General features: G+C 45.8%; 1 protein-coding gene across 5 annotated transcripts in view; it reads right to left on the bottom strand.

Annotated features, from left to right (window-relative positions):
* Positions 1-15383, bottom strand: part of CDKL1 (cyclin dependent kinase like 1) — a 61787-nt gene extending 46404 nt beyond the window's left edge. The window contains exons 1-2 of one of the 5 annotated variants that reach the window (XM_053596083.1): positions 14945-15383; positions 14318-14497 (exon numbers count right to left, since the gene is read on the bottom strand). In XM_053596083.1, coding sequence (XP_053452058.1) covers positions 14318-14470 — 153 coding nt within the window. In that variant the 5' untranslated portion in view covers positions 14471-14497; positions 14945-15383. Of the gene's footprint in view, positions 1-8290; positions 9121-14317; positions 14498-14944 lie in introns of those variants that run through there. The other 4 variants (XM_053596082.1, XM_053596086.1, XM_053596085.1 and 1 more) reach the window with 4 other exon arrangements.
* Positions 15384-19637: the final 4254 nt, after the last annotated feature.

Here is a 19637-nt window from a genome sequence, read left to right as displayed (position 1 = left end):
TGGAACATAGACCATATATAAGATTATGGTATTGAGATGATAAATTTCGTGAGTGTGGAAATCATAAATGTGGTTTATGTAGAAGAATGTCTTTGTTCTAGGAGATGTATGCTAAATATTTAGGGAGATGGCTCAGCCTAAAAGTGGGTGTGCAAGTGAGAGAAAGAGATGGAAAAGAGGCCCAGAGACAGTGTAACCGCCGATGAATGGACAGAGCTAAGGACATGCAGGTATTCGTTGTACTTCTCTTTCCATGTCTATATATTTTGATTTTTTTTTCCAAAATAAAAAGTTGTAGGAAAAACACCAGGAGATTTTACACAAAATTCTGATTTCTGGATTTTTCAAAAAAAAAAGACCCTGAAAATGTAGCACCCTGGGCTTGGAGCTGAGCAGAGGCCTCCCCCTGAGAGGAGGCTGAGGCTGCAGTGTCCACCTGCCCCTGTCGTCCTGTGATCAGCCTGCCTCACTCGTTTATGTCAATAGTGTGATCCCCACAGACAGGCGAGTCGCGAGTGTAACCTCTCATGCTCCATGACTGAGAACTCTGAACACGGCAAAAACAACGCATAGATGTGTTCCCAATACGTCTCAACTGAGCCACTTGAAGGACTTGAAGAGAAGGGACCCAGAGATGCCGCCATTAGCAACGGCGGGACTAAATTCTGAAAGATGTCTCAGGTTTGTATTGAGTTGGGAAACATTTCTTCAACTAATAATGGGGAAACAGAAGGCTTTAAACATTATGAAAGCTCTAGTTAGGTTCTAACGCTAGGGAGGTGCTAGCACGCGGTGGAACATGGCTCTGGAACAGAGCACACCCTGGTAAGTACTTAATAAGTGCTTTGGGTAATAGGACCACGCAGGCCCACTCCCTACTGAACATGCCCGTCACCAGGACAGCAACTGGCCCAGCAGGATTTCTGGCTGCTGCTCCCCTTGAGGGGAGGCCATGCAAAGGGCCTTGCCTCTGGTGCCCCTTGGTGCCGGGGCTGTGTTTAAATCCGCCCTCACCTCCTCTGTTCTGAGCTGCTGTCCTCCACCTGGCTTTCCTGTCCTCACATGGAGGCTGCCCCTCCTGCAAGGCTATGAGGCTTCTCCACCTGTGAGCTGTTCCTCCTGTGTGGCTCCCTTTCTGAGAGGCTCCTCCTTCCTGTGAGGCTCCTCCTCCTCATGAGGTTTCTTCCCCTGCGAGGCTGCCCTTCCTGTGAGGCTGCTCCCTCTGTGAGGCTGCTCCTCCTGTGAGGCTGCTCCTCCTGTGAGGCTGCTCCCTCTGTGAGGCTGCCCCTCCTGTGAGGCTGCCCCTCCTGTGAGGCTGCTCCCTCTGTGAGGCTGCCCTTCCTGTGAGGCTGCTCCCTCTGTGAGGCTGCTCCTCCTGTGAGGCTGCTCCCTCTGTGAGCTGCTTCCTCTGTGAGGCTGTCCCTCCTGTGAGGCTGCTTCCTCTGTGAGGCTGTCCCTCCTGTGAGGCTGCTCCCTCTGTGAGGCTGCCCCTCCTGTGAGCTGCTCCCTCGGTGAGGCTGCCCCTCCTGTGAGGCTGCCCCTCCTGTGAGCTGCTCCCTCTGTGAGGCTGCCCCTTCTGTGAGGCTGCCCCTCCTGTGAGGCTGCTCCCTCTGTGAGGCTGCTCCCTCTGTGAGGCTGCTCCCTCTGTGAGGCTGCCCCTCCTGTGAGGCTGCCCCTCCTGTGAGCTGCTCCCTCTGTGAGGCTGCTCCCTCTGTGAGGCTGCCCCCCTGTGAGGATGCTCCTCTGTGAGGCTGCCCCTCCTGTGAGGCTGCTCCCTCTGTGAGGCTGCCCCTCCTGTGAGGCTGCCCCTCTTGTGAGGCTGCTCCCTCTGTGAGGCTGCCCCTCCTGTGAGGCTGCCCCTCCTGTGAGGCTGCTCCCTCTGTGAGGCTGCTCCCTCTGTGAGGCTGCCCCTCCTGTGAGGCTGCTCCCTCTGTGAGGCTGCTCCTCCTGTGAGGCTGCCTCTCCTGTGAGGCTGCCCCTCCTGTGAGGCTGCTCCCTCTGTGAAGCTGCCCCTCCTGTGAAGCTGCTCCCTCTGTGAAGCTGCCCCTCCTGTGAGGCTGCTCCCTCTGTGAGGCTGCCCCTCCTGTGAGGCTGCTCCCTCTGTGAGGCTGCTCCTCCTGTGAAGCTGCTCCCTCTGTGAGGCTGCCCCTCCTGTGAGGCTGCTCCCTCTGTGAAGCTGCCCCTCCTGTGAGGCTGCTCCCTCTGTGAAGCTGCCCCTCCTGTGAGGCTGCTCCCTCTGTGAAGCTGCCCCTCCTGTGAGGCTGCTCCCTCTGTGAGGCTGCTCCCTCTGTGAGGCTGCCCTTCCTGTGAGGCTGCTCCTTTGCTGCTAGCTGTTTGCCTCAGAGCACACTCTTTCCTCAGCAAAAAGTCATCTAGGCAGTCGGTGACAAACGGGGACATAATGATGCTGGTGAAGTGGACCAGCTTTCAGGGGGCTCTAGAGCCAGCCCAAGGTCATCCTAAGCTTTGAGCAGGACCAGAGACTGGGGTCCCCTCCTATAGGTCCTGACCCCACACAGCTGCCACCCTGACTGGCAGTGGGGAGATAGTGGGAAGAGAGGTGCTCTTCAGGTCGTGACTAGTCATGACTAACCACTGTCAAATGAGAGCACATTTCTGGTGCAGACCACACACTCGGCAGTCTCACTTCCACATACCACAGGGATCTTTTTTCATTTTTGTCCCTCTAGAGAGTCTTTTTTTTTTTCATTTGTGAGACAGAGTCTCACTATGTCGCCCTGTAGAGTGCTGTGGTGTCACAGCTCACAGCAACCTCCAACTCTTGGGCTTAAGCGACTCTCTTGCCTCAGCCTCCCAAGTAGCTGGGACTACAGGCGCCCACCACAATGCCCGGCTATTTTTTGGTTGTAGTTGTCATTGTTGTTTGGCAGGCCCGGGCCGGGCTTGAACCCGCCAGCTCTGGTGTATGTGGCTGGCGCAATAGCTGCTAAGCTACCAGCACTGAGCCTAGAAGAATCTTTTTGCACATTTTCCACTGATTCCCTTACTGATGTCATTTTAATACCACAAATATATTGTATATCTGCATATGTGCTATAGTTGGGGGCTGTCTAGAAAGTATGTGATATGCAAAATAGCATTGACAATGGCCAGGTACTTTCCAGAAGCTCGGCGGAGTGTGTGTGTTTTATACAATAAATGTGTCAGCCCTTCCATCCTCTCAGGGTGAGGTCGTTCTCACTGAGATTGAGCACCACACTCTGATATTTATAATACAGCCTCAAATGGACACTTCCTGCATGCATCTTCTCAGCTTTGTTGGCGGCAAGCCACAACTTTCTGCCTTCTTATGTAACCTATCAGGCTAGGCAGTGAGAGCTGGAAAGAGCTGCTATTCTGCCGAGAATTTGCATTCAGACTTCCCTGAAGGCCATGAGCCTCAGAGCCCAGGCCCCGTGGGAGAAGGGGCCGAATAAATTCTGGGGCCCCGTCACTGGGAGACTTCAGAGCATGGTGTCTGGTGTACCGTGATGGCCGTGATGTGGGCAAGCAGCAGGGCCCAGGGACAGGGAGAACTGTGGCTGCCTTCCAGCTGGCTGATGGAGAGACCTCAGCAAATCATTAACCACTCTGAACGCATTTGTGAAATGAGATGACAACACCCACCTCCCCAGTTGTTACTAGTGTCACCCGTGGTGCCAGGTAGCGCTGCCTGACAGTCCGCCCAGTCCACTAGTCAACAGACCCGCAATGCAAATGGCAGTATGTGATCCCTGCCCTGCTCTCGTTTCTCTTGTCTTCTGGAGGAGGGGTTGTCACACGTCCCAGCTGCTGCTTTCAGGCCTTGACTGGAGCTGGTCTGCCCTATTGTAATGCCCCCGCACCATCTCCTACAGGTGGAAGGTCTGCCTGGGCACCCCGAGTGGCATTGACATGTGTTGACGTCCAATTCCTTGAGGAGCATCTACTTTTCTGTCCCTGAAATTCCTTCCATCCCCTTCCTGCAGCACTACCCAGTGAGAAGGCCAGCAGCGCAGAGGCTGGGGACCTCGGCGACACTGCCTCTGGGTTGGTTGGCTTGTATTTGATTTGAACCACATGGCTCTTTCCTTACTGGATACAGAGACATTCCCCAGGGGCTGGGTTGGGTTCAAGTTCATCCACCTGCTTTATGAAGAACTCTGTCATACTCCAGCCCAGCATGCCGGACTTCTTGATTTAAGGGGATTTTCTTACAGAGAGACCTTGACCCTCTCTGTTACCTGGCTTCTGTGTTGACCATCCTACCTCTCACTCAGTATATCTTCAATATGTTTAAGCCTGAGTTATGGAAAGGGGTTGAACCTATAGCGTTCATGGGTCATATGCAAATCAGAAAATGTCATCTACCCTGGAAGAAGTTCTTCACCTTAGGTTGGAGCCTACAGCTTGGGTACTGTGACATAAAGATTAAGGATGGTGAATTTATATTTTTATTTATTAATATTAGTTGTCTATTGTTTGAGATTTTGGAAAAAAAATAATAAGAAGAGGTTAACTGATGACTCCATACTGAACCTTAGAGTCAAAGCATTCTATGATAGACATACTCTTATCTGACAATGTGAATTATTGTCAAATGCACTTTTTTGCATTATTATTATTGCTCAATATTTCATTGCAGCAATCTTCTGATTTCTTTTCTGAATGTATTTATCTTCATGCATTCTTTACGAGGTTTTTGTTTCTAATCCTTATCTTAAACATTCTTACTGTTATTAACTTTTAAGCCTTTTTAATTTTGTGAAGGCAAAAAGTGGAAACCAAATAAACACATGTATATGTATAGAGAAAATTAAAAAAAAAAAAGATGGTGAATTTAAAGAATATAGCAAAATTCCAGATAAAATAAGAGGTCGCCTAATGTCCTAAATGGTCCATGAATTGATTTTTTATTATCCTGTTATGTATATGTTTGGTCACATTTAGGTCAATAACTCAAGGTCATAGGTCAGTAACTCAAGGTCATGGCTACAGCAATTCCCTCCCTCCTACAATCTCAAGTTTTCTCTCCACTGGATCATCACCATTAGCATATAAATATACTTATTTCTTCTGTATTAACAACAACCGCCACAAAAACAAAACCCCCTTTCTTCACACCACATCTTTCTGAGCACCTACTGCCCCACTTTGAATTACTTTCTCTTTCTTTGAGACAGGGTCTCACTCTGTTACCCAGGCTAGAGTACAGTGGTGCCATCATAGCTCACAACAACCTCAAACTCCCGGGCTCAGATGATCCTCCTGCCTCAGAATGCTGAGTATTTAGGAGTATAGATGTGTGCCACCATGCCTGGCTAAGTTTTCTAGTATTATTTATTTTAGTATTTCTAGTATTTATTTATTTTTTGTAGAGACAGGATTTCACTGTTGCCCAGGTCTCGAACTCCTGGCCTAAAGTGATCTGTCCACCTTGGCCTCCCAAAGTGCTGGGATGCCAAGTGTGTGCCACCATGCCCAGCCCTTGGCTTATTTTTATAATAAAACTCCTCGGAACAGTTGTCTGTCTAATTCTCTCCACTTCGCTCCTCTCCTCTTGAACCCTTGCTGATGAAAACTTTCATTCCTACCACTCCACCCATCTCTTGTCAAGATGGCAAATGACCTTCATATTTTCAAAGCCATTAGCTGCTGCTTTTTTTTTTTGTAGAGACAGAGTCTCACTTTATGGCCCTCGGTAGAGTGCCCTGGCATCACACAGCTCACAGCAACCTCCAACTCCTGGGCTCAAGCGATTCTCTTGCCTCAGCCTCCCGAGTAGCTGGGACTACAGGCGCCCGCCACAACGCCCGGCTATTTTTTGGTTGCAGTTCAGCCAGGGCCGGGTTTGAACCCGCCACCCTGGGTATATGGGGCCGGCGCCTTACCGACTGAGCCACAGGTGCCGCCCCATTGGCTGCTTCTAAATCTGCACTAATGGTGACCTTTGACAGCACTGACCATCCTTCATTCTTTTTTTTTTTAAATTGAGACAGAATCTCACTTTGTCAAGTGATTCTCTTGGGTCAGCCTCCCTAGTAGCCGGGAATATAGGCACCCACCACAACACCTGGCTATTTTCTTTTCTTTTCTTTTGCTTAGCAGGCCTGGGCCGGATTTGAACCCACTAGCCCCAGTGCACATGGCCATTGTCCTAACCGTTGAGCTACAGGAGCCCCTTCATTCTTAAACCATTTCTTCATTAAGCTTTTAAGAACATTGTTCTCAGGATTTTCCTACCTTGCAATTGCTTCTTCTTGCCTCCCTTGCTAGTTCCTCCTCAACTTCCTGACCCCCAAATGCCAGCAGAAACAGGGCTCTGTCCTAGTATCTGTCCCTTCATCCCCCGTGATGTCGCCCAGTCTCATGGCCTCAAATATTGATATGTCTTTATATCTCCACCCTGGACTTCACCCTGGGCTTCCCTTGAATGCCGTATTTGTGTCTCCTAGGGTTATAAGTCTCCTTGGATTCACATCTCAACCTTAATCCATCCAAAACAGAACTCTTGATTTTCTTTCCCCTAAATCTGCACCTGGACTGTCTATCAAAGCAAATCATCTCTTCATTTTTCTAGTTACTCAGGTCGAAAAACTTGAAGTCATTCTTAGCACCTATGTGTTCTCAGAATAAACTGAGAATCTGACTACCCCTCACCAGGTCCACTGCTACCACTTTGAGCCAAATCTCATCGCCTCACACCTGGTTTATTTCAATCGTTGCCTAACTGATCTTCCTTCCTATGAAGCCAGAGCAACCTGCAGCTACAGGAATCCTTCTACAACATAAGTCATGCCAAGACTCCCATCTGCTCAAAATTCTCTGATGGCCCTTATCATCATCTGAATAAAGCCCCCAGGGCTTGCCATAGCTCACGCGGCCTTCTTGCCTGCCCTGCCTGGGTCTCTAACTTCCTCTTCTGGACCCTCACCCTGGCTTACCCTGCCCCAGACACACTGACCACTTTGCTTCTTCTAGAGCATAGCAGAACGAGCCAAGACCAGACCCTGTGGTCCTACGTGGGCCTTTGTACTCTGACCATGCCCTCTGTCTGGAATGCTCTTCCCTTAGATGCCTGCATCAGTCCTCCCACATTCTCTTCTGGCCTCTTTTAAATGCCTCTCTTTAGAACCACCTTATATAAAAAAGCAAGCCCCCTTTATCCCCTCATCCTGTTTCATTTTTCACTACTTGTCATATAATTATTTTTTTACAGTTGGTCTCTCTTTACTAAGATGCAAGTTCATGAATCACGGCCTGGTACCTGCAGCTCTGTAAACACCCACAGGTGAGCACCTGGCAGCTCGCTTCTGCACAGGGCTCATCAAAACTATTGACTGGAAACGAGTGTTTACTGTCAATGAGATTTAGGATACCCAAAATAAATGATGTCACCATTTTCATCAATGGATGGTGAAATAAGAAAAGTAAGGATGAGGTGCACACACACGCACACACACACACACACACCAGAGAAACATGTGCAAAGACACAACGAGCTGCTAACTACAGCCATCAGCTATGGTCTCAGGAAAGACTGTGCTTTGGTCCAGTTTTTTTTTTGTTTGTTTTTTTTTTTGGAGACAGAGCCTTAAGCTGTTGCCCTGGGTAGAGTGCCGTGGCATCACAACTCACAGCAACCTCCAACTCCTGAGCTTATGCAATTCTCTTGCCTCAGTCTCCCAAGTAGCTGGGACTACAGGCACCCACCATAACACCTGGCTACATTTTTTTGTTGTTGTTGTTTAGCTGGCCAGGGCCAGGTTTGAACTCACCTGCCTCAGTGTATGTGGCCAGCGCTCTAACCATTGAGCAGCAGACACCAAGCCTCAATTCAGTTCTTTAAGAAGAAAACTTTTTAGCCATAGGGCATTATGGTGCTCAGTAAATACATGTGAGGTGTAATGAAACCTGTCAGATTTCTAGCAGTTTGAAAACAAGTGAATGAGTAATTCTCTTAATGGGCAGAGAATGCCCCCCCCCCAAAAAAAATAGTAGCTTACAAGTTTAAAAATCATCAATGCTAGCACAATTGAGGGTGAAAACTCTTGTAAATCCAGCTCTCCAGGGGACAGGGGAGAGAAGCTTTTGGTAAGAGAGGTGAAGTACCCACAGCATCTCTCAAGGTGAACACCACCTGCTTCACAGGTCAGTAGAGAGTAGACAGACATCCCATTTCTGTCACTCGAGTCTAAAGGCCATGACAGGAGATGTGACTGTGTCCCAAGGTGTTCGTTTAACTTAACGCCACTCACTTTCCTTTTTTAATCACTGAAAATTCACTTTAAAGAGAAAGCGAATCGATTACCTTGAGCATGCGGATTTCCCGGTGGGCGATCTTCTTTATGACCGGGTCATCTTCGGATTCCAGAAACCTCTTTATGGCCACAATCTGACCCGTGTCCCTGTTCCTACATTTGAAAACATCTCCATAGGATCCTTCTCCAATTTTTCTAATTTTCTCATACTTCTCCATCGCAGAGGAATAAATCTTAAAGTGGACCTTCAAATAGTTCGAAAATGTCATTTATAAAACACTGGCGCTAAGGGACTGGACTTGAGACCCCCAACGAGGGGGTCTTTGTTGAGGACCTGGAAGGGAACAGCTCTCATAAAGGATCAGGGAGCGCCGGTCTGTACAGACTCTGCCCCTCCAGAGCCGCAGCGCGATTGGGCGACAGCCTGGACGTCGCTGCCTCGGGTGACCCGACTTCAGTCGCCTGTTCAGAGGCAACTCGCCGTCCTAAAGCGAGCCGCGCTGTAAGATAATCTCTCTTTTAATGTTAAAGTTCACCCGATCTAAGTCACTCGAGCTGGCTGGAGAAGGCGGAAGGCTGCGGGCTTCCCCGGTTTTAATTTCGGGTGTCGTTTCCCCGCGGCAAGAAGACACCTGGGGCTCCCCGCGGGGCGGCGGCGAGGCGGGGCGCAGGGGACCTCGGGCGGGACCTTGCGGGGCTCGACGTGGCGACCTCGGGGCGCGGCCCGGGTCTCGAAACCTTCCCTGCCCGGGACTCGCGCTCCTTCCTCCTGGCCGTGCGTCCTCGCCTGGCCGGGCTCACCAAGCGGTCCTTATGGGGGGACTGTCCCCCACCCGGGCTGGCCTGGGCGGGGCCGCCGCGCTCCGTTCCCGCCCAGCTACCGGGAAAGGCCCCGGCGGAGCGCCCTGGGGTCCCGGGAGGAGCTGTCCCGACCGCGGGCCCGGGTCCTCGCACGTCCCTGCGCGGGGAGAGACCCCACAGGGTTCGCAGACTCCGCGGGTCGTGGGCTCTGCTTCCAGCAGCGTCAGCTGGAAGACACCTGTGCCAGGGGTCTCCGCCCTGCCCCCTGCACCGCTCTGGGGACGGCCACCCCGCCTCTTGTGACAACTGCGGCTGTTCCTTTGTGTGCCCTGCCAGCTGCCTCGTGGGCAGCGTCCCTGTCTGTCCCGAGCAGGGCTGTGCCTTCAGGGAACGAACCGGAGGGAGAAGGGCAGGAAGGACGAGCAGGCGCGGTGGCGGTGGCCGAGCTGGTCACAGTCCGGCTGCCCGCGCGAGGGTGCCGCTGCGTGGGTCCCTCTGATGTGGGCGCTGGGGTTTGCCCAGCCTGTCTTAATTATTTTAGGCTCCTTTCCCTCATCCTGCTCCCAACTGTTCCCTGCTGCTCGGGTCTGAGCGCAAAGACGGGAAGTTGAGGGACCTGGGAACTCGTGAGGTCCCGTAAATTGGCTGCCCTTTGCCGCCAGTCCCATCCCATAAGCCCGGTACCAGGTGGGTGATTGCCCTGGAAAATTAACACACTGTCTGTGACACGGAGATCAGCCTGGTGACAACCAGCATGGACTGGGTGGAGATCTGGGTAAGGCTCAGGTAGGAGCTGAAACTGGGGAGAGCGCGCAGGTGGCTGCCCTGAACGCACAGGTGCAGGGACGTCGGAGAGGTGGTCTGACAGCGTCCTGGAGATCGTTCGCAAATGGCAACCGCTGGTCTGTTTTCTGACTATAGTTTTACCTTTTCCAGAATGTCATATAAATGGAATCATACAACAGGTAGCCTTTCCAGGGTGATGGGTCCCCCAACACCACCATTCCAGGGCAGTTTTCAGACGAGACTGCAGCCCCAGTTGCCTCCCGCCAGAGGCACTCAGCTAGTCATAATGTTTTATATTGTTATAGGGCAATATATAAAAAACACAGAAAATTTTTATCAGGTTGAGTCCCCTCCCCCCCTTTTTTTTGGAGACAGAGTCTCACTTTGTCGCCCGGGGTAGAGTGTGTTGGTGTCATACCTCACAGCAACCTCTAACTCTTGTGCTTAAGCAATTCTCTTTGTCTCAGCCTCCCAAGTAGCTGGGACTACAGGCGCCCGCCACAACTCCTGGCTACTTTTTTTTGCAGTTGTCATTGTTGTTTAGCAGGCCTGGCCCAGGTTTGAACCGTCCTGCCTTGGTGTATGTAGCTGGCGCCCTAACCACTGAGCTTTGGGCACCGAGCCTGAGTTCTCTTTTAACTCACAGTTTACTTAGATTGTTCTTTTTAACTTAAATTTTTTTTCAGAGTATTACAGGGGTACAAATGTTTTGGTTACATGAATTGCTTTTGTACAGTTTAAGTTGAAGTTAAGTGTGCCCCTGGCTCAGTGTGCAACGTATCTGTTAGGTGTGAAGTTACCCCTCTCCGCCTGCCCACCCCCACCTGCTTTCCATTGTTTTTACCACCAAGTGTGCACATGGGTGTTGATTGATTATTTCCAGTTTAATAGTGAGTGTTTCTTTTTCCATTCTTGCAAAACTTCACACAGAAGAATTGTCTCCAGTTCCACCCAGGTTGTTGCAAAAAGCATCAACTCACCATTTTTTTAATGGCTGAGTAGTACTTCACAGTGTACATTCATATATGACATTTTCTTAATCCACTCATGTTTTGTTGGGCACTTGGGTTGTTCCACATCTTTGTGATTGCTCATCGTGCTGCAGCAAACATGCACGTGTCTTTTTGATGAAATGGCTATTTTTCCTTTGGGTATATATCCAATAGTGGGACTGCTGATCAACGGTGGGTCTACCATTTGGTGATTAGAGACATTGAGCATTGTGGTTTGATTTGCTTTTCCCTGATGATTAGAGACACAGAATGTTTTTTGGGGTTTATTGGCCATTAGTCTATCTTCTTCTGAAAAGTTTCCGTTCATGTCTTTGCCCACTTTTTAATGGGGTTATTTGATTTTTTTCTTGCTAATTTGCTTGATTTCTTTATAGATTCTGGTTATCAGCCCTTTCTTAGACGTGTAGCAACCAAATATTTCCTTCCATTCTGTAGGTTTTCTATTCCTTCTATTAACTGTTTCCTTGGCTATGCAGAGCCTTTTAACTTAAGCAGTTCCCATTCATTAATTTTTGTTGTTACTGTGATTGCTTTGGGGGTATTCTCCATGAATTCTTAGCCTATGCTGTGTGGTTTTGTTTTCTAAAAAATCATGAGTGGGGCTACATACATTGGGGCTGGCGGGTTTGAATCCCAACAATGACAACTACAACCAAAAAATAGCTGGGCATTGTGACAGGCACCTGTAGTCCCAGCTACTTGGGAGGCTGAGGCAAGAGAATCACTTAAGCCTAAGAGTTTGAGGTTGCTGTGAGCTGTGACACCATGGCACTCTACCCAGGGCAACATAGTGAGACTCTATCTCAAAAAAAAAAAAAATCATGAGTGGATGTTGAATTTTGTTAAATGCTTTTCTTCATACATAGAGATGATCATAGGATTTTACTTATGCACTCTGTCGATATAGTGAATTACATTGACTTTAAAAAGTTGAACCAACCCTTCATTTCGGGGATAAACCCAACTTATATGTGATGACTATCATTTTAATATATTGCAGGATTTGAGTAGCAATTGTATTTTATTTTATTTTTTATTTTTAGAGATAGAATCTTAGTCTGTTATGCAGGCTGGAATGCTGTGGTGTGATCATAGCTCATTGCAGCTTTGAATTCCTGGGCTCAAGTGATCCTCTTGCCTGAGCCTCCTAAGTACGTAGGAGTACAGCCATGCATCACCATTCCTGGCTAATTTATTTTTATTATTATTTGTAGAGAAAGGGTCTTACTATTTGTCCAGGCTTGTCTTGAACTCCTGGCCTCAATCAATCCTCCTGCATTAGCCTCTGAAATTCGATTAATCATGTGTTATTGAGGATTTTCACATTCATGTTTTTGACAGATGTTGATCTGCAGTTTTCTTATAATCTCTTTGCCCAGTTTTGGTACCAGGGTAATGCTGATCTCATAAGATGAGAAGTGTTCCTTTTTCTATTTCCTAAAAAAGTTTACATTAAATTGGTATTATTTATTTCTTAAATATTTGGGAGAATTTGCCAGTAAAGCCATTAGGCTCAGTGTTTTCTTTGTTGAAATAATTTTAACTACTGATTCAATTTTTAAAAATAAAATATAGGATTATTCAGAATATCTATATTTTCTTGAGAAAGCTTTGGTAGTTTTTGTCTCTCAAGGAATTTACCTATTTCATCTAAATAATTAAATTTGGGGGCATTAAGTTGTGATATAATAGTATTACCCTTTTAATGTCTGTAGAATCTGTAAAAGTGGTCCCTATTTCATTCTTGTTATGAAAAAATATATACTTTTTTTCCTTGTCAGTTTGGCTGAGGCTTACCAATTTTATTGATCTTTTTAAAGAAACAGCTTTTCATTTAATTGATTTCCTCTATCATTTTTCTATTTTTAAATTTCATTGATTTTATCTCTTTATTATTTTCTTCTTTCTGCTTTCTTTGCTTTTAGCTGCTTCTTTCTAGCTTTTTAAGATGGAAGCTTAGATCATTAATTTTAGATCTTTCTTCTTTTCTAAAATAAGCCTTTAATGCCATAATTTTTCCTCTAATCATCACTTTAAATATTTAAATAAATAAAAACTTCTTGATATGTTGTATTTTCACTTTAATTCAACTCAAAATATTTTCTAATTTCCTTTGTGACTTCCTATTTGACTCATAAATTATTTTGAAGGCATTATTTAATTTTCAACTATTTGGGAATTTTCCAGATATCCTTCTGTTACTGATTTCTTATTTAATTCCACTGTTTTTAGAGAGCTCATTTCATATGATTTAAATTCCTTAAAATGTTTTATTTTGGGCTGGGCTCAGTGGCTCATACGTAATTACAACCCTAAGCACTCCGGGAGGCTAAGGCAGATGAATTGCTTGAGGTCAGGAGTTCGAGACCTGAACAAGAGTCTCTACTAAAAATAGAAAAACTAGCAGGGTGTTGTGGTAGGTGCCTGTAGTCCTAGCTACTAGAGAGACTGAGGCAAGAGGATCACTTGAGCCCAGGAGTTTGAGGTTGCTGTGAGTTATGATGCCACGGTAGTCTACCTGGGTGAGAGTGAAACTCTCTCTCAAAAAAACAAAACAAAAAACCCCCCACAAAACAAAAAATGGAAATGTTTTATTTTGTTTTATAACCCAGAATGTAGTCAATGTTGTGAATTTTTTTTTTTTGACAATTAAAACAAATACTTTGAAGTGGAAAAAGTCTGTGTGAATTTCTTCAGAGCTACCTTGTCTAAAGTTCATACCAGGTTAAATGAAGTTAGTCTGGAAAATCAACTTTTTGGACTCTACAAGGTTCATTGCGCAAGGAACCTGGAACCTGCCCAGCCCAATGGTAGTGAGAGCAGGAACCGGTGCACCAGCCATTTAGGCCCAAGCAGCAGTGAACCAGAAAGCTAGCGTGACTTGGAGCTGCAAGCTGTTTTGTTTGGAAGAAGTTGAAGCAAAATATTAGAAAACAATTTTGAAAGAAAAGCAAACAGCTGATGCCACTATTTAGTAAAAAAGAGAAGATATCACGGTCTCTCTACTATCAAATTCACAATCCTTTCAGTTGGCAGGTCTGAAACTGGTTTTGACACCAAAGAAGTGTCACTCTTAGGTAGTACATGGATAACTCTTGGGAAGCTGGAAAATGGCCTGATGTGGGGGTCTTTGTCTTAAACAAGTGCCAAGGACAGTGAAACAAAATTATTTTCCATTATGGTGATCTTTTCTTTGCAGCTTTGTATAATTTTTGAGAATACTTCACTGTCCCCATAATAACAGTCCTATGATATTTTAATTATTTAAGGAAATAACGAAGAGGACCAGGATTTCTCCCTTCTCAGCCCCTCCAAGATAATTACTATTGCCTATACAATAACAATATTATGTAACGAGTGCAGGCATTATTACGCTAAGAATATTTTGTGCATGAGCCTCACAATAACCCTTCTGGACAGGAGCAATATTATTCTGAGGTTTCAGATGAGAAAATTGAGTCAGAAAGGGTAACTTGCCTCAGAACCCACAGCTCGTGAGGTGAAGTGAAGGCGGAATCCTGGCAGTTTGCTTCCAGCCCCTTTGCTCCTCACCATTTTGCTGATACTACCAAGTTTGGGCGGCCTCACCTGAATGCCAGACGGGGGCAATGCTTGGAGCTTTGTTTTCATGGTTGTTTTCTTCTCCAATTACGATTCCTGTAAAGAAAAGGGAGTTGAGTCACTGTCACCTTAAAATGATGCCGTACAGCAGCTTGAGGAAATACTTTACCTTCTCTGCTTTTATGTGGATTTGGAAAGGAAATTGTTTCTAGGACACATACAGGCCATAGGTAAGAAGTACTGCTTAGGTACACTTATGTTTCAGATCAAGGCCCACATCATCTCTAATCTTCACAGCAATCTTCCACGGATTTCTTAACTGGCTATAATTATTAACTGGCTCATTTTATCAAAGAAACAGCTGAGATTCTGAGACATGGATCAATGTAGGAAAAAACCACTCTCCTTGCAAGGGTTGAAGACAGGTTTTAATCCTAACTCCCTGTTTGCAAAACCCATGCTCTGGTGGTGGCGAATGGAATTAGAACAACTAAGGATGCCTGGAGAAAGGGCCTTTCACCTTGGACGCCCCAGAGTGCTCACAGTGGCGTGACCTGACAGTCCAATTCCGATATGCAACTACATAAACAGAAGCCGAAATCAGCTGCATTCTTCTCGACAGTCACTGGTAAAATGCTACACCAGGCTTGGGAATAACTTTCTCCCTTATCTGGAGATAAGCTAGATGCTGAGTAAATGTAAATATTGGAAAATCAATTTAATTAAAAAGAGCCTATCATCCCTGACTTTATATGTGAGCCTCACCACCAGTAAAAGTGTTTTCATCCCCTAATTAACATGACCTTCATTATTTTGTGTGCCTTTTCCCCCTCTAAATGTTTATCATACTTTATATATGGTAAGCCAATCCTTTTAAAGTACCTTTTCCTTTGAAAGCTTTCTGTAGTAACAAGCTCAATACTTTTTTTGCATTTCTAGGTTTTAAAAGATCCACCCAATACTTTTATCAACAAACCCAAATGCCACAACAGCTCAGTAGTACCTACACTGATGGTTAATGGGCCAGCCCTGGGCTGCCTGTTGGTGGATTAAGACCACCCTTCTTTAAAAAATAGGTCTCCAGGGAGGTGCCTTGGCTCAAGGAGTAGGGCGCCAGTCCCATATGCCAGAGGTGGTGGGTTCAAACCCAGCCCTGGCCAAAAAAAAAAAAAAAAAAATAGGTCTCCAGATCTACTTGCCATTTTGGACAGCTGACTGCTAGCCATACTTAGTCATTAACCCATCTCAGGACATTTTTGCTTTATTATGACTTCAAAGTCATATTCTAGGGAAAAGCTTTGGAAATAATAAATTGATGAGGTTGAATAAACAGGAAAGAGCATTCATTACTTTATGGATTTCAGTTTAAACATGTGGCACAGAAAGAGCAGCTTGGAAAGCGAGCTTTTACCAAGTGCCGACATGTGCCGGTCACGCTGCTGGGCAGTGTCACTGAGAAGTGACCTCAAGATGGGACACTGTATCAACACACAGAGCGAGTTCTCCTGCCTCCTGGCCCATGGAAGACACCAGCCAGGGGAACTTGGAGGGCTGGTTTTTGCACAGCGCCTGCCATGGAGCAGTTGCTACACTTCTTTCTCCCAGGAAAGTCTGACTAACGTTTCCTGATGTGGCATAAAGCTGCCAGTGGAGCAGGGCATGATTTGAGAAATCTCAAAAGAACTTTATGACTTTCTAATAGCCTGTATAACATAAAGTTCCATGTTAACATTTTAGCTTCAGTTCTGATCTTTAGAAAATGCAAACGTCTAGACAGAAAGGAGTGTTATTTTTGGCTATAAATTGTTAATACAAAGCCACATAACATACTAGAAAGAGCACTCCCTTGGACAGGAAGAGGTCTGAGTTCAAGTCCTACCTCCTTATAACTGACTGCAGGAGACTGAGCAGTTTGTCACCCTCTCCAGGCCCCTCTCCTCTGCTGAAAGAAGGTGAGGGTGCTGAATCTCCTTCTATCCCTGGGGTATCATGCAGATGTAGGTGGTAGTTCTCAAGATCCGGTCTTGCAGTGGAGCAGAAAGGAGGAAGCAGGAATGCCCTGGGCCCTTGGGGAGGTGCAAAGAACTCTTGGAGGCGGAAAGGACACGCTTGCAGCTTGTGGGGCACCTGGGGCCATGACAGGGGTGGTGCCCTTCCCAGGACCACAGTGGCTGCCATAAGATGGGGGACTCAGTAAAAACAGCATGATAGGGCCAGTGCCTGTGGCTCAAGTGAGTAGGGCGCTGGCCCCATATGCCAGAGGTGGCGGGTTCAAATCCAGCCCTGGCCAAAAACTGCAATTAAAAAAAAAACCAGCACGATAAGCAGCAACAGTTAGGATTTTATGCATCAGTGAAGTATCTTGAAATTCACTCCCGGTACTGATAGGCTGGACCTACGTTCAACTCACACTGCTAGCTGAGAAGTTATTTCTTTTCTATATGCCAGTCTTGAGTTTTATAATCTACTTTACTCATCTTTGATTTACCATGAGTTCTATAGCTTCATTTTGCTAACTATGACAGAAACAGTCTAATACTATCTGGTGCACAGTAAGTACCTAATTAAAATCTTTTTTTTTTTTTTTTTGCAGTTTTTGGCTGGGGCTGGGTTTGAACCTGCCACCTCTAGCATATGGGGCTGGCGCACTACCCCTTTGAGCCATAGGTGCCTTTTATTTTTTAGTAAAAATGCCAGTTCTGGCACTAAAAGAGGGCTTTAGTACGTTTTTCTTCACGGCCATTCATTTCCCTATGTTAGTCCAAGTAGGAATATTCAGAAATCATAAGGACAGGTGATTTCAATCAGGATGTTGCGACACAAGTCCCCCAGCAAAAGTCCCACAAGTAGGGTATAAAGTCACAGAATAGTCTTTGTCCTTGTTTGCAGTCAATGATGACTGCAGTGGAAATTACTTATTGAATTACTATTTTCTGTAAATTATTTTACAGGTAATGCATTCAGCTACAGAGTTGAATTAGCACAGTCCTTATTCTCAGGTATTAATTCCAGAACAAATGTAAATAAATAGAAAATACTGGGTAAGTCTTACTAGAAGCAAGTGCAGAGTATGGGAACCATAGTTTGCTCAATAAATATAAAGACCACTTAGATGACAATGGCAATTCTTCACTTCTCTGGGTTACAAAGTGGAAAGCAGAACCATCTTTATGATCCAAGTCAAATGCCAAGTCATACAAAAGTCCTACCGATCCCCTCACTGGAATCCATCTCTCTCTACCTCGGAGTTTCTAACACAGCCGTCCTCAAACTGCAGCCCGCGGGCCACATGAAGCTGTGTGAATTGTATTTGTTCCCATTTTGTTTTTTACTTCAAAATAAGATATGTGCAGTGTGCATAGGAATTTGTTCCTAGTTTTTTTTTTTTAAACTATAGTCCAGCCCTCCAACGGTCTGAGGGACAGTGAATTGGCCCCGTTTAAAAAGTTTGAGGACGCCTGCTCTAACTCATGGCCTCACCCATAGTAGGTGATTGAGAGGAATATGCTGAATTCAGCCGAATGTTGGGATGTTCTTTCAAAAAATGCTACTTGGGCCAGGTGCTAGAGACCTAGGCTGGTTGATCAATTGAGCTCACAAGTTCAAGATTAGCCTGAACCAGAGGGAGACCTTATCTCTAAAACGTTGTGCTGGGCGCCTGTAATCCCAGCTACTTAGGAGGCTGAGTCACAAGGATCACCTGAGCCCAAGAGTCTGAGGTTGCTGTGAGCTGCGATGCCATAGCACTCTACCAAAGGTGACAAAGTAAGACTCTGTCCCCCACCAAAAAAAAAAAAAAAAAAACTACTTGTATGTTACAAATTAGAACTGATGTGCATTTAAAAGGCTGAGCATAGTTTATACTTACCATTCGTTTTTATGAAACCACAATGAGAAAGTAGAATGCTGAGTGTGTTTTGGGTCAATCACAATCAATTAGAAAACATTTTATGGGCACTGGCCCCATATATTGGGGGTGGAGGGTTCAAACCCGGCCCCAGCCAAAACATAAGAAAGAAAACATTTTATTAATTTTGGGATGTATGTCAAGAACTTTATTTGCTATACCAGAAACTGAAATTTTCTATTCTAAGTTGCTTTTGCCAACAGTTAGTGGTACTAGAAGTATAGAGATTCCTGTGGGAACACAAAGTCCTCATCCACTTTACTACACAAAATAATCTGTGTAGAATTATTTAGATATTAGTTGCCAATTATGAGTTTTACCTAAGTCTTCCTAAAAAATATTGTTTAGGTAAAGGGCCATCGTAAAATGGATGTAAAGCAATTATACTTCCATTTAGGGCCTTTGAAATTCCAACTTTACAGATACTAGAAAATAGGTTGTTAAGGGACAATGACACACACGTAAAAGGAGACATCCTTGTCATTTCCATTGTCTTAGATGGCATTTAGCCCATTAGTGGTTATATTTAAAGTGGTCACTTGATTGTCTCTAGAAATATTCATCTATTCAATGTCTTTCTGCTTCAAATTAATTCTTCCATATTCTGTGATGCTGGGGTTAGAACTCTCAAACCACACTCCAGAATCCATTCCAGGGAAGTTCCACCAACTGGGGATAGGAGGAGAGGGATAGCAGAAGGCAGATGTTTGTTTCTTCCTTCCTTGGAGGTTCCCTGTGGCTGCAGATTCTTTTTGCCCTTCCAGAACCAGCTTTATGATACACCTTCACAGCCATGATCCAGGCAGCTCCCTTTCCTCCAGGGCTGAGCCCCAGCTTCATGAAGCCCTTCCTCTGAGCTCCTGGGGAGCCAGTGGCAGCCGGGCTGCAGCCCTGCCTCAGAGCTCAAACACCAGTATGGTGGGTCTCTGCTCAGAGCCCCCAGGGCCTGGCAATCCCTCTCACCCTATTGGTGGTAGTGACTTTTCGTAGTTATCCCTATCCTAGTCTTGTTATTTCAATGAAAATAGTGTGGTTTCTGTTTTGTTTTCTAGACCCTGTTAGACCTACGCTCAAATCCATTTAAATAATTTACTCACAATACTGTCCTCATTTTCAGAAACAGGGCAGGTATTTGCCATTTATCTTGATTTTACAGAAAAGACTTTTAGAGCCAAAGAAAAGTTTTCTTACGAGTTCTATCCATGAAGGAGTTACTCCATTACTGCCTTGTGACCTTCATTCCATTTGTAGTTTGATACAACAAATATTTGCTAAACACACGCTTCTTGATACTCTGTGTCAGGAACTGTTAGGTGCTGGGGATTCAAA

The sequence above is a fragment of the Nycticebus coucang genome, chromosome 6 (genome assembly GCF_027406575.1).
Source record: "Nycticebus coucang isolate mNycCou1 chromosome 6, mNycCou1.pri, whole genome shotgun sequence".
In the NCBI taxonomy this organism is placed as follows: Eukaryota; Metazoa; Chordata; class Mammalia; order Primates; family Lorisidae; genus Nycticebus; species Nycticebus coucang.
This window is presented reverse-complemented; position numbering and strand designations above follow the sequence as displayed.